Source organism: Syngnathus leptorhynchus, chromosome 10 (assembly GCF_054491065.1).
Source record: "Syngnathus leptorhynchus isolate UIUO chromosome 10, UIUO_Slep, whole genome shotgun sequence".
Classification (NCBI taxonomy): domain Eukaryota; kingdom Metazoa; phylum Chordata; class Actinopteri; order Syngnathiformes; family Syngnathidae; genus Syngnathus; species Syngnathus leptorhynchus.
In genome coordinates, this window is record NC_141204.1 from 2641132 (window position 1) to 2668917 (window position 27786).

At 44.7% G+C, this 27786-nt stretch overlaps 3 protein-coding genes and 1 long non-coding RNA gene across 6 annotated transcripts in view; 2 read left to right on the plus strand and 2 right to left on the minus strand.

Annotated features, from left to right (window-relative positions):
• LOC147049909 (uncharacterized) overlaps positions 1 to 19739 on the plus strand; it is a 42963-nt gene extending 23224 nt beyond the window's left edge. Inside the window, exons 12-17 of one of the 2 annotated variants that reach the window (XR_015067460.1) lie at positions 8392 to 8581; positions 8649 to 8751; positions 14240 to 14355; positions 15410 to 15495; positions 17852 to 17899; positions 18104 to 19739. This is a non-coding gene — a long non-coding RNA (uncharacterized LOC147049909). Of the gene's footprint in view, positions 1 to 8391; positions 8582 to 8648; positions 8752 to 14239; positions 14356 to 15122; positions 15213 to 15409; positions 15583 to 17851; positions 17900 to 18103 lie in introns of those variants that run through there. The other variant, XR_015067461.1, reaches the window with a different exon arrangement.
• LOC147049911 (protein FAM53B-like) lies at positions 796 to 17315 on the minus strand. The gene is made up of 5 exons (XM_085922752.1): positions 17190 to 17315; positions 8335 to 8579; positions 7303 to 7357; positions 5356 to 6203; positions 796 to 1771 (listed from the first exon to the last, which is right to left on the minus strand). Exons 2-5 carry the CDS (start codon positions 8413 to 8415, stop codon positions 1451 to 1453), a joined length of 1305 nt encoding a protein of 434 aa, XP_085778878.1. The 5' UTR covers positions 8416 to 8579; positions 17190 to 17315; the 3' UTR covers positions 796 to 1450.
• On the minus strand, positions 19637 to 22240 carry eef1akmt2 (EEF1A lysine methyltransferase 2). The gene is made up of 6 exons (XM_085922753.1): positions 22077 to 22240; positions 21706 to 21771; positions 21293 to 21407; positions 21013 to 21120; positions 20200 to 20410; positions 19637 to 19864 (listed from the first exon to the last, which is right to left on the minus strand). The coding sequence occupies exons 1-6, from the start codon at positions 22172 to 22174 to the stop codon at positions 19767 to 19769; spliced, it is 696 nt and encodes a 231-aa protein (XP_085778879.1). The 5' UTR covers positions 22175 to 22240; the 3' UTR covers positions 19637 to 19766.
• Positions 19895 to 26305, plus strand: abraxas2 (abraxas 2, BRISC complex subunit). 2 transcript variants are annotated; one of them, XM_085922750.1, is made up of 9 exons: positions 19895 to 22360; positions 23090 to 23180; positions 23272 to 23308; positions 23716 to 23782; positions 23885 to 24075; positions 24239 to 24361; positions 24734 to 24818; positions 24894 to 25011; positions 25389 to 26305. In XM_085922750.1, exons 1-9 carry the CDS (start codon positions 22148 to 22150, stop codon positions 25904 to 25906), a joined length of 1443 nt encoding a protein of 480 aa, XP_085778876.1. In that variant the 5' UTR covers positions 19895 to 22147; the 3' UTR covers positions 25907 to 26305. The 2 variants fall into 2 exon arrangements, with proteins under 2 accessions (XP_085778876.1, XP_085778877.1); XM_085922751.1 differs by having other exon boundaries at positions 24242 to 24361.
• The last annotated feature ends 1481 nt before the right edge of the window (positions 26306 to 27786 follow it).

The following is a 27786-nucleotide window of genomic DNA, read 5'->3' on the forward strand; positions in this document are numbered from 1 at the left end:
AAAGCGTTTGCTTTGAAAACACAGACAATGTTTGCTGGCGTGTAATCAAGGCCGTCCGTCCGTCCAGGCCGCCGTTGATTTGTGTAACGTAGCCTTTCCTGTCTGCGTTGGCTTGCTACAATGCTCCCTATTTATAGTCGTTTTGCCTCAGATATTAGCGCGCTGGCCTGCTGGCTTGCTCATTTCCTGTCACAGAGGAAATGTGCGCGTGCGTGCATGAGTGTTTGTGTCTGCGTGCACGCTTGCAAGCTCTACTGACTTTTAAGCTGGTGACTGCACAGCCATTGATTGGAAGTCGTGGAAAAAACTCGGCATTTGTACAGCTAGTATAGACTTTATATCCACTTAACAAAATTGACAGTAAAAATGTATTTTTACCCTATTGCGTGTCAAACATCTCGTCGCCGCTAATTATATTCTCGTCAAGGTGACGACAGTATTTGCGAACAGATGTCGGCGTTCACCTTCCTCCGAGGCCCGTCGTCGAAGGAAAGGCCGCCGCTGCTCTGGGACTTCCTGTTTTGGGATATAAACACTGTTGTGCAGCCGGGGATTTTTCCACCTCATGTCGGAAAAACAATCTGCAAATGACCTCTCCTCCTTTGCTTTGTTCTCGCGGGTTGAGACTTTTCAAAAACCTGAAGCGTTTTCCAATCATCCGACGTCGCTCAATTTGTCCGCGTCACGTTCGCGCTCGCTCGCCCTTCTCGAGTTTCTTCTTCATTTGCGACTGGCCAAAACACGCTCTCGTCGCATTCCCTTTGATTTAGCCGAGGAAATGAAACGAGACAATCGTTGGCGAATGGAGATTTATTTCCACGTCCGAGAACCTCCCTCCTCACGCTCTCACTCTTCATTACGTACAGCTCCATTTAAAAAAACAAAAACAAAAAAAGAACAACAGAGAAATAGAAAAATAAACATTGATATCAGAACTAATCATTTAAGAGTTGGATTCAAATATACAATTTGCATACAAAGAAACTACATAAAGGGGACTGAGGTGGAAGGAAGTCCGTGGCTGTTTACATGGACGGCCAGAACCGTCCAACTTCTCTGTGCTACCAATCGGATCCGTAATAGGTCGGTTATCAAAATGTGAGCGTCCATGTAAACGCAGCCCGTGTCTTAAAGCTTATTGAGCCTACATTCAGAAAAGTCAGAGTTGCGTGTGTCGTCGCACACATCGTCGTCCCTGTGTCCATTTTTAGGAAAAAGATGCTAAGCCAGAAAGCTCACCAGATGGGAAGACAGTGGTGGATCCATTTTTTTTTTTTTTTTTTAAGACTACAAACCCCTTACTTTCACACTCCTGAGCAAAAACAAAGTTCCAAAATAGTCCAAATGTTCAAGGCAAACGAGTCCTCCGCATCTTTTGTCCGTCTTTCCCTTTCAACCGAGTCGAGACGTTCTTTAAGCCTTCCGCTCGTCGTCGTCCCGAAGTTCTGCTTCAGTTCCTCTCAATCTGCTCGAGGTCCAGCTCTCCCCCGAGTTGGAAAATGTCCCTGGTTGAATCGCGGTCGCCCTCCCAGAGGGCGACTTGACCCCGGGGTGAGCCGGATCTCGAGCCCACGCTACACGCCGAGTCGCTGTCTAGTTCTTCTTCGGACGAATCTTCGCCGTCCTTCGTCGCCTCCTGCCGCGGTTCCAGTCCCAGCTCGGAAACGGCGGTGAATTCCGGTTGGCATTGGCTCAACGGGGGCAGGCTGGATTGGCAATTATCGAAGAAGGAGAAGCCGGGGCAACTCAAGCTCTGGAAAGTCTGGAGTTGCTGGGGGGAAAAAAAAAACATATCAGTACTTGAATATTTGTTTACCAAAGTACTGGTACTGGTTTCTCCAATGTCAAGTCAACTCACTGGCAAGACTTTGCTTTCATTTTTCCGGCTTGACCATTATATTTATCCGTGTTTGTAATTTTACGAGGCTTTCTTTTTAGTTCCTCACCAACAAAGCAATACGTGACACTGATAAAGTTGTAACGTTATCAGAAAACAGTAGTCCTGAGCAACGAGAGGGTTAATCATCTGTAGAGCAGCAGATGTTTGGAGGCACACAGATGAATAGAAATGAACTTTTTGTTTTTTTTCCCCACTTGGGGGACAGACAACTTCCCTGTTGCCATGCACCGGGAGTCTCTGGCTAGTTCAATCGCAAACAAAAGCGAATACTTCAGGTGATAACGAGAGGAGTGGGAGGCTTTGCCTTGGCTGTCTGGCTGTCTCCGGAATGGAGAAAGGGGGATTTCGACGCCCTTTCTATATTCAGGCCCTTTAGGATTACTTGACTACTAATTATCCCGGCAGAGGAGGGGGTCCGGGGGTTTCTTTGTCACTATGTGCTTTCTATGAAAGCCACCGGGGACCGCTAGCGATTTGGGAGGGTCCGCTCCAAGCAGGGTTACGTTTCGCTAGTGTGACTGGCTTTTCATAGCACCGCCATATGGAAAGGCAGCACTTAAGATTATTGCACACGTGGATGCAATCATGATGTCTCGTCTCACATGCTTAAGCCACGCTAGTCAATTTCAAGCTGTTAAACGAGCTTCATACAAAAGCACATTTGTTCTGGAGAAAACATTTTGTGCTCGATTCTCAACTGGGGCCGCGGTCGTCTGTAGATTCGGCGAGCGGAAGTAAAAGCGTTAAATCTCGGTTCATTTATTTGATACTATGCGTTAATGTAAATGTAAGAACTGCTGCTTTCCTAGATCAAAAGTCACCAAAATGGGGCTAAGTTATCCTACGTCACTCATACTGCCATAAAAAAGAAGTTATCAGGGCACGAAAACAAAAGTGCAAAGAAAGAGGCCAATTGAAAGCAGCTCAATGAATTTGTGTCTTGAAATGAGGTCAGCAGAAAAGCACAAGCAAGACTCTCGAGTGTAGAACAAAAAGGAAAGAATCTTGCACTCTTCCCCGCCGAGCCGTCGACACGGCATCAATCATTCAGCCGCGCTGTACCGAGGACGCCGGCCGCCGCGCAGATAAGCGTACCCAAAGAACACGGCGTGGGTTGTTATTTAATGAGATAACGCCTTTGCGAGGCGAGTCGCGTCACGTCACCATCGCGTTCCCACGTTGCTGTTCAGCTATGCTCACCATGTCAAGAATGGAGAGTTGTGCCGGGGGAAGGGGGGGGGGGCGTATTAATAGAGCAGGGGTTCCAGTATTTTGTTTAGAAAAGACAAAAACAAAATGACTTTTGAGAGCAAAATAATGAGCAACGCTGACTCGTACTATTTTGTGAACATGACGACCGACCGCCTTGTCATTCAATCCAACACATACTTTGCGATGACTGACGGCTTTCCACAGTCGGAGAAAAAAAACACGGCAGCCTGCCAAGGCGGAAGGAAAATTATTCAAGGAATTTGTTTTGGGCAGTTGTCGTGCGTAAAAACCTTTGGCGGAGCGATCGGCGATTAGCATGTCGGAATTGTCCGTCATTGACGCCCGGCAGGAAACTAAAGGCCACGTTACTGCGAGTTGCGCTGACGGCACACACTGGGGACTTGTTATGCGCTGACCCTCCTCGACTTCATTGCGCGTACACGCACAAATATCCGCAAAGTTTGGCAGCGACGAACCCTTTGACGTTGCGAGGAATTTGCCAGATGACGACTATGCCACCCGCGTAAACTTTGAGCTCATAAGAAAGATTATGGCTGGTCACAGTCCCCTTTTCCAAACTCTTTTTCTCACACGGGCGTGTCTACAAAGGAAAAGATTTACGTAATGCTTGGGAGAAGAAATTCATTTTAATGTAAGTAGGAAAAAAAGGGGTTTGCTGCAAGAATAAGGTTTGGTTTTGTTCTTATGAAAATTAATTCACAGTAGGAATGTCCCAAGAATATGTGAAAGCACATTTTTATCACAAAAATCTTCCTTTACAGATGAATCTTTTTTTTTTCTCAAAATATTTAGACTTAGTTTTATTAGTTCTTTCCCATGGTGTACCCGATTACACCTTTTTAAGCAAGTCATTTTACATCAACGCCTATAAAGTCCATGACGGTGTACAGAGGTAGTAAAAAACAAATCTCAACAGATAGTTTGGTAGTAAAATGAGCGAGCGCCTTGTTAATCTACCAGTGGACGTCAGCGGGAATCTTTTGGAAGTGTTTGGCTGCTCGATTCAGTCAAAGTCCAAATGTTGAGCTTTCTATTGACGTTTTGACAAAAAAGACAAGACGACATTGACATCGGTGCTTGTCAAACTTCGACTTGTAAGGTCCTCCAAATTCCCCAAATTAAAGACGTGTGTAAAAAAAGACCAAAATTAACGCCAACGCGTCCGTACGTTAATCCCCGAGACATCTACGAAAGCACGGGCCTAATATGTGACGCATGAGCATTCCTGCGAGCCGAGGTAACGTCAATGTGACGAGCGCGTGCGTGTCGTGGCGGTTCTGCTAGTTCCCCGCCCGGCAGCTGGCACGATTTGAGGAAACACCATGCGGCCAACTCTCGCTCGCTTAGTCCTGAGGGTGACACAAATCTTTAGGAAAAAGGAAAAGGGAGGGAGTTGGAATAAGATGATGCCACTTTCTATTACGGACTACAGACGGAATTCCAGTAAGAAGGACAGTGGCGATGAAGAGCTTAAAGTCGGAATTATTATTCACGATTTGCCAAAGTGCCGCTTTTTGTGGAGTGCCGCTGTATCGCGCTCGTATCTCAAGTCAAAGCAAAAAAAAATGTGCGATGGTTCATATCTCGAAATAGCCACTTGGTTAGCAATTGGCTTAATGCTGTAGTGTGTCTTCGCTTCTTATTTTTATTCAGCTGCTGTGATAAAAGCCAGATTGGTGTATGGAATGACGAGGGTGGGAGTCGCGGTGAAAAAGCAAATGGACTCGGAGGGGGGCCCCCGACCTTTTGGGTTTACCCAACAGACTCGATGAAATGTTAACCTGAGCCCGGTCCTTTAGGAGCATGTGGCGTTAGGCGGCATGACTGAACACGAGGCATGTTTCGTGAGTAAGCGCCACTCCCTCCCTCCGATACTTAACACAAGACTTCAGATGTTAGGGTTGTTGTGAACAGGCTGACTAAGTTTTGGTTTTGCACGTTTCATAAACACAAGCTAAAGTGTAGCCCCGTGTTCCTTCCAGTTTTTATGGATGGTGGACCCCGGTAAAAAAAAAAAAAAAGTTTGGACATGTCTGATTTACTGTCTTGAGTGAAGCTAACATGTGGTTTTGGGATGTGGGAAAGTAAGCACGGGAAGAGCATGCAGATTTGAACCCTGACCCTGTCACCTAAACAATGTCGTGCAAATCCAACCCGCTGCGTGCATAGTTTCTCCACCAAACCTCAGCAAATGTTTTTCGTGTCGGCCAATCCCGGCTCACCTGAGTCATCTTTGCCAGGTCCAGAGAAGGCCTCTGCTCCTGGGCATCCTCGGGTCTCCGCCGTTTCATCCCGATCTTTTTGTCGTTGAGCACGCAGGGCTGCGACCTGCTCCGAGACAGGCAGCCTTTCCCGTCGCCCCTCTGGCCGGACCGCCGTCCCATTTCCGGGGTGGAATCCGGCGAGCTGGCCTCCGAAGCTTCTTCCCTCTGGAGTTCGGGCAAGCTGATCTGCTCGTGGGAGAGGGAGAGAGGACGCAACAGGGGGCCCCGGTAGGACTGGGGGGCCCGCGAGGAAGGAGTGGTGGGAGACACGGGGCAGGCAGTGAAGTGAGGGTGTGTCGGCAGTCGCTGGCTGAAGAAGGGCAGGTCCAAAGGTCCGTCGGTGGGGATTGTGGCGTGAGAAGGAAAACTGAAGCTGGAGCTTCTCTGCATGGCCGAGCAGTGAGCGGCGGAGAACCCCCCGCCGGCGCGGACGCTCCCCCCGCTGTAGCACCTCCGCTTCTCCACCGCCGTCCACACTCGAGAGCCCTGAGGCCTCCACGACGAGCGAAAGCCGCCGAATTCATCCGACAAGGACAGAGAGCGGCACTGGCGCTTGCTGGGGGGCGCCGTGGGCGCTTGGCCCGTGGCGACAGTGGTGTAGTGCAAAGCGGCGGGGGCGGAAGGCCGGGCTTTGGTCAAGGCGGCGTCACCCAGGCTAAGATCTCTGATCAGGCTGGTGATGGCTGTGGCTGTGCCAGGTTCATTGGCCCAGGGGCGGTTGCCCGGCTCGGGCACGGCATCCCACAGGCTCTCCAGACTGGCACCTGACTGAAAGCTTCGTCCTGGGTTCAGCCATCTGTCTGCCTCTGCAAAAATAGCAAATGCCAACTCTCAGCCAAGGAAACACTTATCTAACATTGACATAACCCACTCTGGGATTCATGTGTACTTCTGTTGACCGCAAGCTAATTGACTATAGCTCAACAGCGCCTCTGTTGGTGACAATCAAGTACTGCACACTATTTTGCCTTCACAAATTGTTGTGGCCTTATACACAAAGTTTACAAGTTTGAGAACCACTGGTCTTTTGTTGCAAGATGGCTCTTCTCTCCCTAACTGTCCATTTTGGATCATGTTCTCCAACATTGTAAATTCTTCCTTTTGGGCGAACACGGCTGCGACCTGGCAGGAATGTCATGAAAACAACTCAACAAAAGGGACGACTTCAAAAGCGGCTCGTGACGCCTGAATGGAGGAGGTTCCTCTAAATGTCAACACCCGGCAAGAAGAAGAAAAAGATGAGCATTTTTATTGAAGGAAGTGTATTGTAAACCTCTCGTGAAAGCATAGTAACGTGGAGCAGGTGCACGCTGATCACGAGACGTTGCCTTGAGGAGAGGAAGTGAAAGCCAAATACAGTGGCGCCTCGACGATTTAACACGTTCTGCTACGCTCGAAATGATATTTCTCACAGGAAATAACACAAAAGTGGTTTAAGACAACCAAATGTGAGACATTCAATGAGCTTTTTTAAAAGGCACTTCACTAAAGATGAGCCATACTGTATTTGACATTTTAAAGAAATTTTACATTAAGAAGATTTTTTTAATAATAGTAACAAAAAATAAAAATGAATGAGTTTCTTTTTAAGAATGATCATGGCCAAATATCCAATGACATCCCATAAGTAATATTTTAACTTTTAACTATTGTCTACTTTAACTCCATGCGATCCAAGACACTTTGTACTACCGTAACATTAACTGTCATAAAAGTCTAACAAGTAAACCATTGTTAATATTTCATTTATTCACTCTCAATTATAAAAGCGAGTGCAAAGGTTCTTGACACGTAATTTTTTCTTTTAATCTTAATTGTCATACAAGCGACGTTGACTGCTGCAGTCTTTGAATGAGAGTACATTTTTGGACTTGATGAGTAAAAAAAAAAAAAAGAAGAACTTACCAGCAGTTCCACAAGAGAAGAGGGTCGTCCCTCTGCTCATGGTGTGGCGCTCACGCTGAAAAGAAACCCAAAAGATTCAGCAAAGTGAAAGTATGCAAAAGCATAACCGTTTATTTCATCCCTCTGTGTACACAGTACGACATGTTATTATCTCGAAGAAGCACAGTCTCGAGTCAAGTGTGTTTCATCGGAAAGGACGGAAAAAGTATAGCATTGCCGTCCAAACCATTGGCCTCGCTCAAGAGTTATAAACGCTGTGGAAATTCTATACTATACCGTAAAATCAATGTGGCAAGGCGATAATATCGTCACATGCCAATGATAATAAAACTTCCATTTTCTATTGCGCTTGTTCTTATTTGGGTCACGGGTGAGCTGGAGCCTATACCGGCTGATTTGCAGCTGAGGTACACTCTAGATTGGTCATCGGCCGATAATCTAAAAGTTTGCGTGATGTACGTAAATGTGACCTGCAACTGGCTGAGGTCAAATACCGTGGAAAAATGGATGAATGGCTGTTTGACTTAAATCATGCAGAATATTGATTCAACTCACAAAAACTAGATTATTCATGATGATCAACAAAGGCGTGTGGGGTATACACTCAGGTCATTGTTTAGTTTACATATAGAATAACCGTTGACACATCAATCAACGGGCTGTTACGATGTAAATAAAGGTTTGTTTAATCAAAGGAAAGTGCCGTGTGATCCCCTGAAACGATCCATCACTTAAGAACCTGTGAATATTTTGCTGTTATTAACTAAGTCCAGTACTGAAGCTTTTGTTGAGCTTGTGGTGTGCGTAGAGGAAGGTTTGCCTGCACACGCCTGCCTTGTGATCACTCGCTTGCAACAGGGTGGCGGCTTCTTTTGCACACGAGGGACAAAAGAAAAGAGAAAATGCAGCGGAAAATTACAGTGACTCACGCTGAGTTTATCACTACCACAGCAACAAACAATAAACAAATTTTCTTTGGTGGAAAATGGATTCCTAATGGAGGTTTGGATAAAAAAAAAAGTCGTCTCTTACCGGCCGTCGTTCGCTGCTCTTGGCCCTTACATCATTGACACCCTTCTTCTTTTCCAGACTTTTGGAGAAGATGATCACCATGGTAACGCAGCCCTCTTCACAAGCCTCATTGGGCAGAGGAGCACGAGGAAGAGGTCACGGGTAGCCATCTTGGGTGAAAGGTCCAGGGACTGGCAGTCTGTCTGTCGGGTCAGCTGGGAGCTCCCATCTAAGCCAAAGAGCCCCCCCGGCACTTGAGACACTCTCTGTAAGGACAGAATTTCACAAAAGACAAATGCTGACACTTCTTTTATGATTGTTTGACGTCTGTACAGTGGCTTGGATGGTGTTACGCTATCTCTACGCGGGTATTCTGTACTGCGGGAAAAACAACCCCCTACGATGATGGCAAGGGAGATAATGGACGACACAGAGCAGGTATGAGCAACACCATTTTTCAATCCATGTCTTGACACCAAAGTCGCACATATTTTACCGGTTCGACTGATGATAAAGACCACCCGGTGGGCTCGATTTATGGCGGACTTTTGTTCCAACAACTGAACTAACAAATCAGAATTACAGTAAATATTGGTATGAAAGACTATTCTAGGCTTTAAATATAAAACCATTTAAGGCAAATAAAAATGTTATTCCACTCCAGTCCTGTAGGTGGAAGTAGCTGTCACCACCAGCAAATAAAGTTAGTTGACGACAACTCGATTAAGACTCAAAGTCCAAACAAAATCTCTATTTTACTTGCCCGAGATTAGTTGAAGTTTCCTAATGCGTACAAATAAACAAACAATCGCATTAACTCCTTGGTGGAGGCAATAAAAGTTAGCATGTGACTAATGCAGCTAATTAAAGCGCTCCGTGCTGTCGGCTATTGGACCAGCAATGTTTCTTTGCATGACAGGCTGGGTAGTTTTATGCGATTTTATGTAGGCGCTTTTTTTTTTTTTTTTTTAAAGGGAACGGGCCCGATTGCATGTCTGGTCGAGCAGTAAAACAGTATGTTCTCATATGGACAGGTGACAAAGTCAAGGAAAAGACGACAACGTGTCTAACTAGGCGGCTGGCAGGGGTTCTTCTGGTCCCCCTGGAGGTCTACTAGTTCAGCTATGAAAATGATTCTTCCGACATCATGTGATGTTTTCGCCATGCCTGCAGTCACAAGTGCCTCATCTTTTTCCACAACACGCATCCAGATTTTTCCGTTCATTAAAAAAAGCCTGTTTTTAGTAGCCAAATGAGTACTTTCTCAAGCTAAAAGCTAACGTACACGCAAAGTGCTTCCTCAGCCAAAAACATGTGGCGAAACAAACATGGCGGAATCATTCCGGTTAATCCCGGGTGAAGGCGGCAAGGCTGAAGATGTGGTCCAAGGAGCTTATATGGGAATGTGGTTGTTTTATGCGCAAAATTGCGGCTGCGTGCAGACGGTAGTGGCTGGGAAAGAGGTTAACCCCCTAGCGGCATTTGGGCCATTTGGCTTATTTGAGATATTTTCGACTCATTTGGGCTGGGTTGATTTTTAAGGTATATCTCTATGATCTCCCAATTCAATGTAAAGCTAATGTGGCTGGTTGTCAGGAATAGCCCTGTGACTTTGGACCAGGGATTCCCTCCCTCATTCGCTGACCGCCAAACATCCAATTAGAGAGCAGGCTTCTTGGCAGCACCCCCAATCAACTGCTTTTCGGGAAGCGGCGCGCGAGCGGGCTGATGGCTTTTCCAGGCCCGCCTGTGTAACATGTGCTTACATGTTAGTAGGTGGAGGTCGCCGCACTTTTATATAACACGCCTTTGCGCTATTGGATATTCCACACACAGATTTCATACCAGCTTGCGTTACTTTCCATGTCATCTCTCTCAATCTCGTGACTACACTCAAGATGTTTTACTTTGGCGAGGGCTAAAGCAACTGCCGGCATATGACTCCCATTAGCTGCATTTATCCAGCAAAGTCAGTGGAGCACAGCCGGGCCTCTCGCAGGAATAGAGGGCCCGTGTTAGCCTTCTTGTTCGGAGTAAAGAACGGGAATGTTCTTGTTGATCGGTGTGCGATTACTTAGGTTGATTAGGACTGACATTGAGTAATGGGCAAGGTTTTAGTTTTAGCCAGGGAGTCGGGGAGCGTGGCGTTTACGTGCAGGAGTTTTTTTTTTTCCTATTGTGCGACTGGACATGCCATGCGTGTATTCAAGCTAACTTTGTGTGCGTATGTGTGTGTAGTGACTGGCAAGCAGGGGGTCATGGGAGAGGGCAGAGTACGAATCAGAAGCCCCGAGCCATGCTTACTTAATGAAGCGGCTCACCATGATGGAGAAACCAGAGCTCAACGGTGAAAGAAGTGTCGCGGGCCCAGACTCGGGTGTCGACAGATCTCAATGAAACGCTTCTCTCCTTTGCTACCGATTACGCTGAAGCCTCACGCTCTCATCTGATGTAAAACAATATTAGTACTGAATCTTAAATCAGATATTGGCCGAAACATTCTTCTTTGTCAGTCTCATTGTGACGTACACAGCTGCCATCTAGAGGACTGGAGTGGAACATTCTCAACCGCAACTGCGGGAATAACATCGTAGTACTCAGCCTCTTACGGCTATGCGAGGAGAGAGGCATCGAAACCACCATTTGGCTTTAGTTTCGGGCCTTGGCAGCGTCTTAACGAACGCTCTCATTTGATCCGTCGTGTTGTGAAGAAATACGGTTCCCAGACAGCCAAAGCCACAAGCGCAATATTTAAAAGTCGGTTTTCTAAGTAACCCAACCGCATGTTACAAAAGATATAAACAAGAGCTGTTGTAAGCATTCACACTGACCCAATAAGCTGTTTGTTCATGTCCATCTAATCTAACTTTATAACTCGGGTTACCTAATAAATCGAATTACGTTTGATTTCTTGTCTGGCTTTGCAAAAGGATGTCAGAGCCGGTCGCCGTTACATCACGTTAGATTAGCGCTAAACCGACGGGAAGCTTCATCACTAAATGGGAACAAATCTACCGCTACATCGTTCCAGATTCAATTTGGCCTCTTCAAATCGAGCCGTAATTCCAGTCAGATTTGCCAACGCCGGGCAAGAGTGCAGACGGGGGCGGCGAGCGAGTGACCGGGGAGGGCAGCTGCGATAATGTGGCTCCTTGCCTGAGCTGAGAGTTGTGCAGGCGGATGAATAGACGCGGATTTGGGGCGACGAGGGCGTCCTACTGCTGCATACTTGTGCAGAGCGCATCTGGTGTCGAGACTTTGATCGGTGGCTGGAGCCAGTGAGGAAAAAAAACAAATAGACCATTATAGACTAATCAAGGACTTTGGAGCTTTCAAATGCAAAATTGAACTCAACCAACTTTTTCAGCAAATTGACTAACGTGTACTTGAACGCTAACGTAACATGCTCGGTTATTACCAGAACGTACTAGACGCTCACCGGAATGTGTAAGGAATCGGCTAGACAGTTACTGGAATGCGAGACATGCGTTAAGACACTTACTGCCCATAAAAGCACGTTTATGTATTTCTTCTGGCAAAATTCTGACAGAGAATCAAATATGCAGTCCAACCGCGTCTATGGCAACACACTGTTGGTTGTTGTCATGGAATCAAAATATGAGCATCAAAAAGGGAAAGTTTTGGGCACAAGTGGGTCTTTTTGGAGCCATTATTTTCGTTCCAAGTCGGCGGGGTGGACCATCCATTCAGAGTGAACTCAGAGCCACCCCACTCGTCAGTACGGGTCATAAAGATGGTTCCTCAAGAGGTCAAGACATACCACCAATGCCTTGGACCATCACCCCTAGTATCCACGCGGGGGGGAACACTGGCCCCGGAACACTCACTCCATCTTCATAAGCGGTCAAACAATGAGGGCCGGATCATTTTTACTTGTCAGTTGATCAATGGCGTGCTTAAGAATCAACCTTTAAATAGTCCCCGTGCGCTTCTCAATGCGGAGTGAGTACAAAGAGAGCAAAAATGGGAACACTTTCCCGTGCAGAGAAAGGATGTGGTTTTATCTTTGTGGTAAGAGCATTCGGAAGACGCTATGTACTATACTAAAAAATTTCAAAAATAAGTCTCATCCTCCAAGGTGTATTCCCGTCACCATGGCAACCAAATGCAAAACAGCTCGACAATTAAAACGCAACATTTCTTGCATGCAACCAGAGCAGTTGGCCAAGTGGCAAGTTAGCTGCAAACACAACACAAGGCCCTCTATGCGGTGCGTAATGTATTCGGGGGGGTCGTGACCTCTGTCTCTTATTCAAACTGAATTCTGACGTGCTTGACGGGCGCGAGATCAGGTGTTTCACTTTGAGTGCGAGAAGGTACGATGGGCCCCCCGACCGCGGTGACCCCCAGATGCCTGGACTCTTCGTCAAACCAGGTAGCCGCTCGCTAATTGGCCCAGCCCCCTCCCGCCTGCGGTTTCCGTCATTACCCGACGGGGTCTGTTCAGTTGCGTACACACTAACTGGAGCCCCTAAATCCATCAGCCGGCGCCCGCTCTAAAAGCTAACTCTGCAAAAGAAATATCAAAATCTCACGGTTAGTTACATAATCTGCCGCGTATGTTAAGCGAGACGTGTTTAGGGAAGAAAAACCCCACGAGCGGCATTCCACCGCCCCGTTCATTCATTTGCGAGGGGGCTCGGCCAAGGACCCTCTGACTGCACGCCATCGTGAGAAGAACAAGCCAGATGTGTTCAAGAAAAAAAAAAATGCCTCCGAAGCTAGTTTCCCCTTACCGACGTGTCGGTCTATCATGAGTAAACCCACAAAAAAGGTGTCAAGAAGCCATGCTTGAAAAGACAGGGGAAGTCGGCCATTTTGTTATGAAGCTGCCATATTAGGGTCGTTTTTGCCATTTCATATGGAACATTCCGATTTTTGTCCACTTGTCAAAAAGTCCCCAGAAGCCATTCTCGAAAAGACACAGGAAGTTGGTTATTTTGCTTTGTCCTCAATGTGGTTGTGTTGGTGGTAGTTAAAAAAAAAAAAAAAAGGTGTTCTTAAATGTATTCATTTTGTAAACACTCCTTAATCCTGAGCTTTGTTGATCTCTGATTTAATCTCCTTTTATTTGGTGAGCTCAGCAGTTGCAATTGTTTGCAAAACACCTGCAGGTGTATGGAAAACCTGCCAACATGCAAACCCCAACCAAACCGCGGGCGAGAGACTTGGACCGACACATGTCCCCGCCGCGCCATCATTCAAAGCAGGATCATCGAGTTTGAACTCTTTCTCTCAAGTCTGATCTTGCGTCAGGAAAGATTGTCACATATTAAATGCTGGCTTTGTATGAGGGCAAAGTTTTTTTTTAGGCTAACTGTGTAGGAGCAGCGCACAAAACAAATTGCATAACCGGCGAAGGAGAACAGGTTCTAAATGTACACCGTGTGTAATTAAACCGAGCGGCTCACAATAGAGGCTTTAATTTGGAGCGGCCGCTTGAGCCAGCGCCAGTGTTGAATACACAAACACACGATTCCACCTCGTGATGGCTGATGAGTGAGTAAATTAGGACAATCAACAGAAACCACGCACTTATGATAACACATTAGCTAACCGCGACTTGTTTTATGAACACACCGTATCGCTACTTACACAACAATGACCCAGTAACGACAGGCAGTTGTAAAAAAGAACGTTTTAAAAAAAAAGCTGTAATTGCTGCAGTGTGCATGTCAGGCCACTAGTAGGCGATGGAGCCACCGACTGTCGAAATTTCCGTGATGGACAATGTAGGAGTGAAAATGTTCAGATATTTTTGAAGAATGTGGACAAATCTGAGATGAAACATCTTTTATTTTGAGTGCAACATGTTGCTTTTAATCTTTCAGAGTATTTTTAGGGCCGGGGGGGGGGGGGTTCTCTAGCTGTACTTAAGAATGCCTCTTTTCTTCTCTCTTTTTAGGCTGGCAAATCTATCATGTTAACGAGGAGGGCATATCCACACCCCGAGTGCAACAAACACAAGAAAAAGAGCCAGGAGGGGCGGTGTTTGTTCCCACCGTCCCCGCAGCCGCTTAGGTTTGAGTTTCACTGTTTGTAGTTATGACTGCGGGTCACGCAGGAAGAAGAACGCTTCTGAAACGGAGAATAGCGTGAGGACAAAATACACGCAAGGCACCGAGAACAAACTCTTCTCTGGTCGCTTTCGCCTCGGGCCGGCGCAGGCATGAAAGAGTGTCAGTGTGAGGGGAACAGAGAGCTAAATGACACGCTAGCTGCGAAAAACAGGAAAATAGCCAGACTCAGACGACCCAAAAAAAAAAAAGGGAGAAGGCTGGTGGGGGGGGGCTCACATTGTGCGTCCGTGTGTGTGTGTATTGAGTGAATTGTACACAGAATGTGTCAGGGCCTCGCTCGGCATGCAGCTGCAACCCCGACAGACAAACTTGAGCACACACACGCACACAAGTTGACACTAAGCGAGAACCTGCGCCCTTGGTACTTTGTGCTGCTTCCTTTTTTGCACTCAAAGTGAAACCTCTGCATTTGAATAGCACTTTAAAGTCATAGAACAAAAAGACAGCTCAAGCTAGCTACAATTTTTCCTTGACCTCAAAGCCAGCTATCAATCTTGATAATGATCAAATTATGTAAGAATTATTTGGATTTTTGCAAAGGGCAAGAAGTCTATCGGCCGCACGACTAATTCGTAAACACTGTCCAGTTCGGTATCTGGTTAGAAGATGTGAAGGCTATTTTCATTTTAAGTGTCATAAAATAAATTCCCGTTTATCTACGAGATAAGAATGGCTTTTGTTTTGATGCAGTTTTTGTTCCTTTTACAGGAACCAAATGTAAACCAAACCACAACCACGCAACCAAGAACAGCTGAATTTTATTTCTGAGTTAATCCGAGGCACTGTAAATGGCGGCAGGTGTGTGCTGACTGTTTCCTTTGTACAGGTTAAAGGTCACATTTATGCTCAAACTCATTTGAAATCATTTATCTTATTGTTTACTGAATAAACCCATAGGGGTGTGTAGACTTTTTAAATCCACTCTAAATACATTTTGGTTGAACTGATCTGAATGACTAACTTGCTTATTTTTTCCCCCTCTGTGTTTATTTTAGTGTGTTCATCTACAATAATGTACCAGTGATGGCAAAAGAGAAGCCAGAAGATTTGGAAATAAGGAAAGCCCGTACGTCACTTACAGGTGAGAACTCACAGCATGTCACATGGTACATTTTTTTTTGTCCTTCAAAAACAAAGCATAAAATGTTTTTGTTCAATTTTTCAACCTTGAAACCGCATTTTCGAAAATCACAAAGCATCCGTGGGAACCCAGCATTCAAAACGCTTGCACAAAAATGCTTGCAACATCCGTTTGCAAAGTGAAATGATAGCAGGAATTAGGAAATACAAACAGGAGCTGTATATTATTGTGAAAACTCGCAAAAAATCCTTTCTCAGCGCTGCAAAATGAACATCCCTAAACAACGTACGTGAGTTTTCCACAAGGCCAACCGTTATAATCTTCTGTGACAAGATAATGATTACATCTTTCACTGCCGTCAGCTTTTTTCTTTTTTTTTTTTTTGAAAGAGTGTAACTGCTCCACATCCAGGTATTTCCCATTAGGGTGCCCTGGTGCTAAACCAGTTTCTTTGTTGACCGTGTCCACATGGATCAAACAAACCACCATGCCACATATGGGCAAAACAAGACCACTTCCGAGGTGGCACGAGCAACGGAAACGCTGCAGTCATCGATTTAAGGTTATTATCAACCTGCTTGCAAAAATATCTCACGGTGATACAAGCGCCTCAGCTGCACGACAATCCTAATTCCATGACAATTTTGAATTTTCTTGTATTTACGTGCGGTAGTACCTTGACTTGCAAGTTTGTATTTTACCACACGTGATCGTTCGAACTTAAAACCTTGCCCGTGCAGTTAATGGAGGTTTTATGACATACGGCTCTTATTTACCAGTTGTTAATCAGTGCTTTGATTCTTCTTTTGTTTTTAGCAAGTCATAACTTTGATTCGGACCTCAGACCTTTGTGACCATCCTGACACTGCCTTCAGAAAGTGCTCTGAAATAAACAATGTGCACAGCAGATTGTTTTTGGAGCACTTAATTGCACTGGCACACACAAAAGAAAATCTCCTTGCTGGAGTAGAAATGACTCATCCTTGTCACAGGATGAAGCCAACATGTAGTGTGCGTGGGTTTGTGTGTGCACATTTTTGCACTCAAGTATGACAACTTTGGCATACCAGTAGCCTCGGACAACTTCATGTTGCAAGTTGCCACTGAGGCAAATCTGCACTAGTTGACCCCTGCACGCTAGTAGTGAAGCACTCGAGCTTAACTCTTACAATTGTAGAAATTCGCATAGTCAGACAACTTTTGCATCCGAGTTGACTTATTCGCAGGATTTTACGAAATAACTAGAAGCATGTCGTTGCTACTACCTGTCAGGTTTTATTGTGTGCTTGTACTTTAGGGCAAAAGCTGTTGTAGTAGAGGAAGAAAGATTCGACAGTTGTTCAACTAGTGCATGATGTATAGTAGTGCCTTAGTGAGGACAAAGAGTGTCATTTCAGGTTGGATATCATTTTGGTTCAAGTTGTTTCATCCATGTTACTGCACATAAAGCTAAGCTCGATTGTGACTACACACAAATGCAATGCAGGCTTTACACATGCAGCAACAGGTTGTCCATGCATGCAACCACTCACGCACCCGCCTAACTGTAATTACACTTTCACTATCACAAAATACACTGACTAAAAGAGGCTAAAACACACAACTTGTACCAACGATGTTGTCACTTCTAAAAAATGACGAAATCCTGCAAGAGGACGCACTCGCACGCACACAAGATGAGATGTCATGACTACCTGGCCAGCAGAGGTTCGTCTTCTCCCCGAGTTAGGACATCTTTCTTGGGGGAGGGGGGATAGAAGAGAGGGGGAGGAAACTAGAAAAAAGTTCCAAGGCAGTCAGCCTGTCTCTTAAAAGACCAAAGAGAGACTGCGAGCAGCTGAGAGGTTGGAGCTGCTTTTTGCTCTCAGCTGGGCTGCTGCAATGAATGTCCGGAAAGGGAGAGGACCGAGAAGAGTCGTGGCCGGTTAGAATACGAAATCATTTTGAAACACAAAACAAACACCCTGTATTATCTGTTCGGTGGAATACACTAAACTCAAACACAAACTATGTATTTCTGTAAAGCAAAGATTTAAAGTTAGTGTGACCTAAAGTTAGTCACCCCTGCCGAGTTGGTACGCTCCAGTGTGGTCCTCCCTCAGGCATTTACAATACCACTGTGCTACTTTTGCCACTCCACGACAGGCAGATTTTCTTAAAAGTTTATTTTTGCAAGTTTACTTTTCTGTGGTTGAATGTAATGGTAAAATCATCTTAAAGATTTACTTTCAACTTGGGGGGGGGGCTTTAAAATTGAGTAGCAGTTATTTATGATTGTTTTTGGTTTGTGCATCTGTACAATTATTTATTTTCTAATCCATTCCTCAGTAATCTCTTTTTTGTTTTCTGCAATTAGGTTGCAAGTCACCAGGGCACTACAGGCTCCAGCATCTTCTGTGTACTGGTAAATATGGATTGAAATTTTCCATCAGTCATTCATATTTTCATCCAAAATTATTCTAGCAATGGTGGGGGGAGGAAAGCTTTGCTGTAAAATGTGAAGAAGTTATTTGCAAAGGTGCTTTCATAGTAGGCAACATCTTTTTACATCAAACTCCTCTTGTTATACTTTCAAAACAACTCTACTCAACTTCTGTCTTCCGTGTAGAATATAAATAAAAAAAATCAAGAGAAAATAAGCCACTGACAGGCTCTAATGCATCCCGAGGATAAACCTATTAAAATGGATTGATGGAGGGAAAAGAGAGCTGAAAGCGCTGAACAACGTTTGCATCTGATGCTGATCTTTTTGATCATGTTCAAATGTTTTCACATGGAACCTCTTAGTGTTGATGAGCACTTGGCCCAGTGTGGAAATGCTGGTTTGGAATCAGGAGAAGATTCTCCTGTCATATGGCGTTAGGAGCCTTTGGTTTGTCCAAGTAGCTAGCCCAACTTGCAACACAGGCCCTGGCAATTGCACATCTTTTGGTATTTGTGGGGGTTGTGAAGCCAAACCGTGATTAGCCTACAACCGACCTGGAGGACAAAATGTGTTTCCTGTTGCAATAAGTCCAATGGAAAAATGGCATCATTTTTGCGTAAGCCTCTTCAGGCCACCAATTTTTATTGCAGGAACTGAAACTGTAGTTTGGACCTTTATTTACATGTGTGCTGCTCAAGATAATGAGTAATGTAACGATTTTGTTCAGCGCAGTACATGAAACTTTTCATCGAGTGAGAATAAATAATTTTATATAATAACAACTGGAACTTACATGTCGGGCCAATTGGTGATTTCTTTTTTTAATTTGAGTTGAAGTATACCTTTTCTAACCAGTGTGCTTGAGCCCAAAACAAAAAATAACTAACATGTTGAACTAACTGTTTTACTATAACATACCCCTTATCTAGTTCTGAGGTTTAGACACCATTGGCTAACTGCAACCATCTTGCCCAGTCTAAAATGAAGAAGGTCTGGAGCTAATGAGCTAATCGAGGCTCCAAAGAGTTGTGATGAAGAGCTGCTGACATAATGAATAAACAAGAGGCCACAAGGCTCGGCTGTCACGCTGCTCATAAATAACTGCCCCGCTCTGGACTCCTGATCGGAAGCCAGGCCAGTAAAGCGATGGGAGACAGCCTAACCCTAACTCACACTGTCCCGGTAAACACATACAAGTTCTACAAGAAAACCTGACTGATATTTTTTTTTTTCCAACGTTCTCAGTATCATGCACATAAAGAGCTTTATGATATTTACAGAAACCTTCCCGTGAAAACGGAAAAGGTGATCTCAAGCTCAATCAAATCGTCTTTCTCCACTTTTTGTGTTCACTGTTTCCGATCACAGATTATGATTTAGCGCTGCCAGTATCATATTATACTGTTACTCTCACGCATTCAGCCATAAATATTACACGTTTGAAGAGCAGAAAATGCTGTTTGGCAGCGCACACAAGCGTACAAGTCAGCACTTTTTGGCACTGGCTTAAAAACGACACTTTTATTCCGCTTGTCATGTGAGCCTACGAGCTTGCAGACTCGCTGCATGAATACTAAGCTTTCATGTGTTCCTCTCAAGTGTCGTACAGCAAATATTTATCTTTTTTTTTTTTTTTTTTTCCGGAAACTTGTTTGAGGGTGTCTGATAAAGTTGGGTGAGATGCAACAAACACTGAAAAAAATGTTAAGTAGGGTGATTCAATTAAATATTTTAATCTTTGCGAAGGTGAAAATTGTCTTTCTATACATCATGACAAACAAGGTCACTTTATTTAAAAAAAAAAAAAAAGACACAAAAATGTCCCAAAATAACACTGTCGGTTGCATCAGCACACTCGTTTGAATATCAAGGCAGTCACGCTGTTTCCCTTTTTGCCTCCAAACCGGAACGTGGGCGTCGGCAACTCCTGTACAAATTGAAATCCTATGAGACACCAAAAAAGAGAAAAAATGTCATTCTTAAGGCATTGACAAGCACACAAGCTTCAGAGTAACATGCTGAGGTCCGGAGTGTCAAAACATGACAGACGACTCCCGTGCAACTCCGCTGACAAAAAGTTGACAGCGAACTGGCCACTTGCCAAAAAACAAACTTCAGACAGTTGTCGCCTGGAGCTTAACAGTCCCGCCTGCGTGTTGACGGGGGGGGTGTTTAAATACAAAAAAAAGGGCCTGAATGTAAAAACGTCTGAATGCCATAAGCATTTTGTGTGAAAGGTTTGCTGTACCGTGTTTAACTTGAACATACAACGCACAAACCTTCTTTGAATCTCTCAAGCAGCTGTTCTTTTGTCCAGTTACAGGACGTAATGGAGAAGAGTCCTCCGTCCTTCAGGGAGGCTTTTAAAGCTTGCACGTAGAGTCTTTTCACCTCGCCGGTATTGTCAGGATTCAGGCTGATGGCGTCAAACGTCCCTTTGTCGATACACACGTCGTAAACCTCGAGTTCCCCTCGACAGAAGTCCACCTCCTTAAAAGAAACCATTAGATAAAAAGCATATTAAAAAATGATTCGATGAGAAACGTTTATGCTTAAAAGATACTCTTGGTAATTTTACAAATAACATGACAATGACATTAGTAAACGCATGCATGTTGTGCCGTAATACTATTATTATGAGATGACGAAAAAAGGTTGTAACTATACGAGAAAATGTGCTTTGTTGATTTCTCTCTCTGCTTCCCTTTCGATCCTGCTAATGTCAATATTGACTTCAAGGAACGCACACACAGCCATGTGAATATATATGCAAGACTGTTGCATACACATAGACACGGCCAATGGGGCGGCCATTATGAAGCAGATGTGCTGGTTCCATTTCCTTGCGGTTTGGAGGTGGTCAAATGTGGATGGTGGGCAAACCTCCATCACTTTCAGGGCCATTTTCATGTCAGCCACATGTAAACACTGCAAGAGTTTTCCTCTAACCCACCCAGGACCAGACGTAAATCCACTGTGGAAACTGGGATGGACTACAAATATTTCCTCATTTTCTATAGCTGCCGGACTTGCTTTTGATTCGTTGCACTGTTGGTAAAATTTCGTACATATGGTAAAGATCTAGAACCCACCTTAACATTGACATGTGTCAAGCCCTCTGCCTGAAGAACATTTTTTGCCAGTTCCACAGAGGCTGGGGAATAATCAATTCCTGTTAAATTCTTGTATCCATGTTTAGCCTTGTGACAAAAAAAAAAAAAAGAAATTACATTGGTCATAAATTCTCATTTCACAATAAAAATTCTTGCTACTTTGTACCGGTCCCATATCAGAGATAGAAATGCTCAGTTTTGATGAAAACTCCAAGAGATAATTGATTTTTATTCATAATAAACTGTATATTTCCCTTACCATCTCAACTAAAAAGGCTCCGTTTCCTGTGCCGATGTCCAGAATGGCAGCATCTATTGCAATGTTAGCATTGTCCATCCATTTTAGCACACGGTTCATGCTTTCCTCACCAAACCTTTAAAAAAAAAACGATTATTTAGGCCTAATTACAATTATAAAATTTTTAAGTTTGGTCTCCTATCAATTGTGAAACTCTTCGTCGGTATTGCACTGCCCTCTGGTGGCCAAAAGCGAGCACAATCTCAATGGATGTGAAAGCATTAAATCATAATGCAATACAACAGTTTAATTATACATAATTATGACATCACTTTGGTCTTTTTAAGTACAATACTGCAGAGTGATATATTGCTTTTTAAAAATAGTTCATGTACGTAGTTGTAATAACTGTACGTAAAATGAAAAATTATTACCATATCTCTCCAACGTCCCCAATGTCTTGGAATGTTTCCAATTCCTTTTGGTATGCATTTTCCCAACTGCAGAAACAAAACTGGCATTGTTATAATTTCAAATTTTAAAATTCTAAGCACCTCCAAACAGATCATGATTTTGTTTAAAACTAAATTAACAACAACGATAAAACCAATAACGATGATGATGACAATAATAATAATAACAACAATAAACATAATAACGATAATCATAATGATGATGATAATTGCACAGTTTAGTCTTAATGCTAGCTTAGCTAATACTTCAAGTGGTTGCAGAAGCGAAAAATAATAACTCACAACCACATTATGCATGTTTTATCACGCCACTATATGCTCAAAAGTCTTACTATTCCTTCGTTCCTAACTGTGAAGTTTCAAAATCATTATCAGAGTCCCTGTCCTCTTCTGAGTCGGAACCATGAGTGCTGCTTACGGCGGCTTCCATGCTTGCAGAACGGCGAGCGACGACAACTACAACTCCCAGGAGGCATTGCGCCGCTTGCAGCGCCTTCTCAACCACAGGGGGCAGTGGGGGGAGATTGATAGGGATGTTTCCATCATGGCGGCATCCATTTCAGGTTATACTTTTAGTTCTGTGTGTTACCACAGCGCCAATAGCAACTCGGATCATGTGAGTAGTCCGCGTGGCGTTGCCATAAACGAGGGGAATCGTTGACGTTCCGGCGTTGTCCATTGGCGCCATTAGTTAGCGTTGTTTGCTCATTGTCATGATCTGTTGCTGCTTGGGCTAGCTAGTTATGGTGTCGTCTATTTACCGGCCGATGCGCTCATTATAGCTTATATAGTTGTACACGTAATTTGTGTATTTCGCTATTTTACGGCCACAGACTGGGCTATTGGCTAATCATATTTCTAAATCACGGTTGCTCAGTTGTGTTATTTTATTATCGAAAGTGTTGGGCAGGGAAGTGTTTAAGTTCCAGGAAATACTCAGCTGTTAGCTCCCCTTGTGGCTAGCAAGCGTTGAGTTTGTCGTTCATTCTTAAATGCTTAATCTAAATTGTCAGCAATGGAAATGTGAATAAACACGTGGAATTAAAGGGTAGCCTCTGTTTGAATTCACCTCGTTTGCGCCTGTCTATCAACTTGATTCCCGTTAACGTCACTGTTGGTACTATCAAGTCTTCAACTTCTTAATAACTCTACGTATTGTTCATAAGGTGAATCTTTTGAACAGTTATAATCAGGATATTTCCTCTTATAATAGGTATCCACTATCCAGAATATGTTCAAAGGCTGTAGTGCAAAAACCAATCCCTGTACAATGGATACCAGGAAGTCCTTACATTAGTTTGATCTGATAATATTCAGCATTCCTGCTATTGTTTTTTTTGTACAGGAGGGCTTCCTATTAGGAGAAGTAAGGCAAGAGGAGACCATCAGCATCAGTGACACGCACATAAGCAGCGCAGAGCTCATCCAGGTTGTAGGTAAGGACTATCTGTCTGTCTATTTTTCTAATTCATCAGATTTAGGCGTATTGTAAGTGAAGACGCATCTCTCTTTTTCCCCCCCCATCAGAAATCCATAACCATGACCCCTGTGCACGGTTGTTTAGGTAAGCTTTGGAAGAATATTTTTTTTGTCCTCGCTGCACTTTATTCTTAATTAATAGAGTATGACTCGAATCTCCATAGTGCACATGCAGGTGCATTTCTGTTCAAAAAGTGAAGATCATATTGAGTAACTTGGTTAAACAACAGAAAAATAACTTTTCAAAAGGCCTGCTCATCCCTCATTAGGTTCATGACAGTGTTTTAATGACTGTCTGTCATAATGTTAAAAATGTTGAAGGGAACATTTGAAGGAAATGTCTTTGTTCTTTTAACTTTCAGATCTCAATGTAAATAGGTTGAGCCATTGCTTGGGGCCTTCATAACCATTTTAGGACAGTAGATGGCTCCATCTCACAAGATTCCACTGCAGCATCAAGCAAGTGACCTCTCTTTGTTCCCCTCTCTCCAGCTTTTATGACTATGCCGGCAAAGTCAACGAAGAACATCTCGGCAGTATTCTCAAAGATAGGCGAAAAGTGAGTGATGACGTCGTGCCTGTTTTATCCGTTTCCTCATAAGTGTCAAGAGAAGAAACACACTTATAAGATGTCTTTTATTTCACTCACTCCCTCATCCAGCACGTGATTGGCTGGTATCGGTTTCGGCGGAACACGCAGCAGCAGATGTCCTTCAGGGAGCAGGTGGTCCACAAGCAATTGACGCGGCTGCTCGGCGTGCCCGACCTAGTCTTCCTCCTGTTCAGCTTCATTTCCACGGCCAACAGCTCCACGCACGCGCTGGAGTACGTGCTCTTCCGACCCAACCGCAGGTAGTGACGGACACGCTTATGGTCATGCCTCCATTTAATCGATGACTTCATTAACAATCGGAACTGCAGTGATCTGTTCTGAGAGTCCACTGAGCGCAAATCATTCCAAGAATATTCGAGTGTGGTGATGTTGTGGGGGTGCTAAGCGGTCGTCTGCGCTCAGCAGGTACAACCAGAGGATCACCCTCACCATCCCCAACCTGGGCAACACCAGCCAGCAGGAGTATAAAGTCTCCTCGGTGCCCAACACCTCGCTCAACTACGCCAAGGTCATCAAAGAACACGGGTAGGTAATATTTGCACGCCGCTTCCATGTTCAACAAATGTTTTCATGCCAACACGGGATTTTTACAAGTTGACACAGAGCCTCTCTGATAAAGTCCCACAATGCCAGCGTGAGTTGCCCAGAGGGCGCACGCACACATTGCAAACAAATCGATCGGGCGCAGTTAATATCCATCCTGCCGGCTGTGCGGTTTATAAAGCAGGGCGAGGCGCAGTAAGCCCGCTGTGAACTGACCGTGACTAATAGACGGCGGAAGTTGCCCAAATGTAACGACAGCACTGTCGAGCTCAACGGCTCTCGGTGAACTCCTCCAAAGCAAATTTGCATCTGCTCGGATCATGCAAATGTCTCACGCAACCCACTTCACCGCAGGGCCGAATTCTTCGACAAAGACGGCGTGATGAAGGATATCCGAACCATCTATCAAGTGTACAGCGCGCTGCAAGATAAAGTGCAGGTGAGCAGACTCCCCAAGTGCATCAAATGAACTTTTTATCACGTTGCCTCATTTGATTCCTTCCCCCGTCTCAAGGCTGTGTGCGGGGAGGTCGATCAAAGCGAACGCATAAAGGAGAAACTTCAAGACGATGTGAACAAGCTGAAAGAACAAATTGCACTCAGGAAACGCAAGACGGCCGAGGAGGAGAGGAGTAAGTCTCTGTGGATTTCTTTGGGAAATATTATTTACTGCCTGGCGGGAAGCAGCCGCCGTGAGATCGTAAACCGGCTGAAAGATCCTCTCCAAAAGCAACAGTCGGCTCGCGCATTGTTTAAAGTGGCCGACATCCTGACCACGCACAAAAAGCCCTTCACCGGTGGCAGAATGATTTAGGAGACATGACCGCAGGGGCGGAGTCATTATTCCGGCTAGCACCGTAAAAATAAGGCAGGTCGGCGTAAGTGCGTGACTCGGCCTTTTCTGACATTAAATGCAATCAAATGTGAGGAGAGAAGCGGAGTGACAAATGGATGGGACACCTTGCACTGTACTACAAAAGCAAGTGGCTGTGTATTTTGTGCTCCACAGAGCTCCGTGAAGTCCAGACTCCAAACGCCACTCCAGAGGAGAACACGGAACCTTCCCAGACATCCCTTCCATCCAGGATATCTTTCCACGCACCCTCGGCGCCCGAGCGGCCCAGCATCTCCCCCAACCCGCCGTCTTACGCCGACCTCATGTCCCAGGTTGACTCTCTGCTCTCGTCCTCTTCCCCGGCCTCCACCAGCGCCGCTCTACTTCCCCGCCCCCAAGCCGTGGGATCGCCGGGACACCCCACGCCGGGCCCGCTGGCCACCGCCGCCACCTCCAATCCTGTCAGCGCGCCTAGCTCGCCGTACCTCGGCAACGGCGACGGGTCGAGCTCGGACTCGTTAGACAGGCAAGCGGCGGGGCAGGAGTTCGACGACGACGAGGACAGTAGCGAGTACGAGAACCTGGTGAGCGAAGCTTCCCACCTGCCGGTGACCCCCAGCAGCCTTTTAGCTCGAAGTCGGCTATCTGCCCTGGGCCCCGATGGGGATGCCCGTGGCTCGCAGACCACATAGAAACGCGGCGCCGGGTGTGTGGGACACTGACGCACCTTCTCAAGCAATCATGAAAAAAAAAAAGTGCCAGTCCTGAAAGTGAACGGCATGTGCAGCCGGCATCCCGCTATAATGTCTCGTTCTGTTGTCGTCTTCTCTCCATTTTAAGGGGAAACCTCGTCAGCTCACTGGAAGGGGGCTCGTTTTGTTCCCCGTGTTTTTGTTTTGTTTTGTTTTTTAATCTTTATTTTTTTATTTTATGGGCACTGTCTAGGTACTTCATTTGGGACGTCTGGTGTTTAACAAGAGAACGGTGTTAATTCTGCCAACCAGCGTGTCCATAAAAAGGCAGGTCCTGCTTCCCGCTCTTTGTTGTTTTTCCCCACATTACACTAACACACTCTTGCGTCACTTTTGCACTATTTATTGCCTTCTTTTAACAACAACCTCTCAAAGAAAACAAAAGGGAGATGATGAATCAGCCTTGACACTTTTGTTTTGGACTGCAATTGCTTTTTCATGCACAATTGTCCTTTTTGATTTGGGATTTAGTAAGTAAATGACAAATAGATCCGCCACTTACGGCCGCTTTATATATAAATATATATTTTCTTTTGGGGGTGAGATTGATTAGATGCGAATGTCAACAGAAAACACTGAAATTGTTACCACGCTTCGCTGCACTTAACATAATGTACCATTTTCTTTGTGCTCTACCAATGAGGTCCTGTCTTGCCACTGGTGTGACCACCGCTCAGCTTTTAGCTTTTCTAAATTAGACGGGGCTTAACACAATGTACTGTAGCTTTACTAACCTGACGCTAAGAGGTTCCTTTCAATTGCTGCAACACACAGAGCTACCACTTAACTCCATTTTCAAATCAACAACAACAACCTGGCTGCTATCTCCACTTGGCTCCGCTCCTTGTTACTATTTCTCACTGTCGACTTATATAATCACTTGAAGCTCACTTTCTCGCTCACTTGTTCTCTATTAAACTCCTTCATGGAAGGCTCAGTAACCCTTTGTAGTGTGTGAGTTTTAACCGCGGTGATCAGCAAAATGTATGTCAGACTTTCAGCTTTGGTGGTGTTCTCCCTTCTCGGCTGACAATAACCACTAAAGAATCGTACTAGTGTCGTACTGTCGCGACTTGTGACTTTGCCGTCTTTGTTGTTGGAAACAGGAATCCTAACCACAAAGCCACATGAAACCTGCTCGGTAGTTGTCAGAGAGAGTTGTGCATCACTGATGGCACAGTTTAAATGTGACTACATAATGGCGATGACATTTGTTGTATGCTTTTGCCTGGAGAACTGGAGCATATGATGAGGAATTAAATTAAGTATTGAATGTACGTAGAGTAGACAAGGGAAGGGGACGTTGTAGCATTTAGTTGACATTAGAGCAGGCAAGGAGTTTGATAATCGTGCTCTACAAAGCCCTTCTGATGATTGCTGGGCGTTGTAACGCCTACGGTGGAACCTCTCAAGTTACACAACAACACATTCTGGATGCTGGATGACTTCCATGACTTCAACACTATAATCCTTTAAGATTTCCATTTAGATCCTCACTGAGCTGAAGTCTTGGAATGTGACGTCACCCATGGTCACTCCAATTTGTTAGCCTAATAGCAGAAATGGTCCAAGTCATTATGAAGCATTTTCTGAAAACACAAAGTGTGTTACGTTACCTTGATTTAATCTGACAAAAGGTTAAAATTTGATATCTTTTGAGACAATAAAGTGACTTGAGCAATTTTGTGACTATGCTAACAAAATTGTACCACTTTATAAACTGTTTAACTGTGGAGGTTCCACTGTATTGACTATTGTATCCTTGCATAACCTCATCTTGATTAAAAAAAAAGACAGCAGGGCTCAGGTTTAGTGTTTTT

Coding starts and splice junctions, on each gene's coding strand:
- eef1akmt2 (XM_085922753.1), bottom strand. CDS start 22,174: ATGGAAGCCGCCGTAAGCAGCACTCATGGTTCCGACTCAGAAGAGGAC. Junction 21,408..21,705: donor GGGGACGTTGGAGAGATATG/GTAATAATTTTT, acceptor TTTTTTTTAAAG/GTTTGGTGAGGAAAGCATGA. Junction 21,121..21,292: donor GAGCCTTTTTAGTTGAGATG/GTAAGGGAAATA, acceptor TTTTGTCACAAG/GCTAAACATGGATACAAGAA.
- LOC147049911 (XM_085922752.1), bottom strand. CDS start 8,415: ATGGTGATCATCTTCTCCAAAAGTCTGGAAAAGAAGAAGGGTGTCAAT. Junction 6,204..7,302: donor CTTCTCTTGTGGAACTGCTG/GTAAGTTCTTCT, acceptor CTATTTTTGCAG/AGGCAGACAGATGGCTGAAC. Junction 1,772..5,355: donor ACCTGGCAAAGATGACTCAG/GTGAGCCGGGAT, acceptor TTTTCCCCCCAG/CAACTCCAGACTTTCCAGAG.
- abraxas2 (XM_085922750.1), top strand. CDS start 22,148: ATGAGTGCTGCTTACGGCGGCTTCCATGCTTGCAGAACGGCGAGCGAC. Junction 23,783..23,884: donor TTCTCAAAGATAGGCGAAAA/GTGAGTGATGAC, acceptor TCCCTCATCCAG/CACGTGATTGGCTGGTATCG. Junction 24,362..24,733: donor AAGGTCATCAAAGAACACGG/GTAGGTAATATT, acceptor ACTTCACCGCAG/GGCCGAATTCTTCGACAAAG.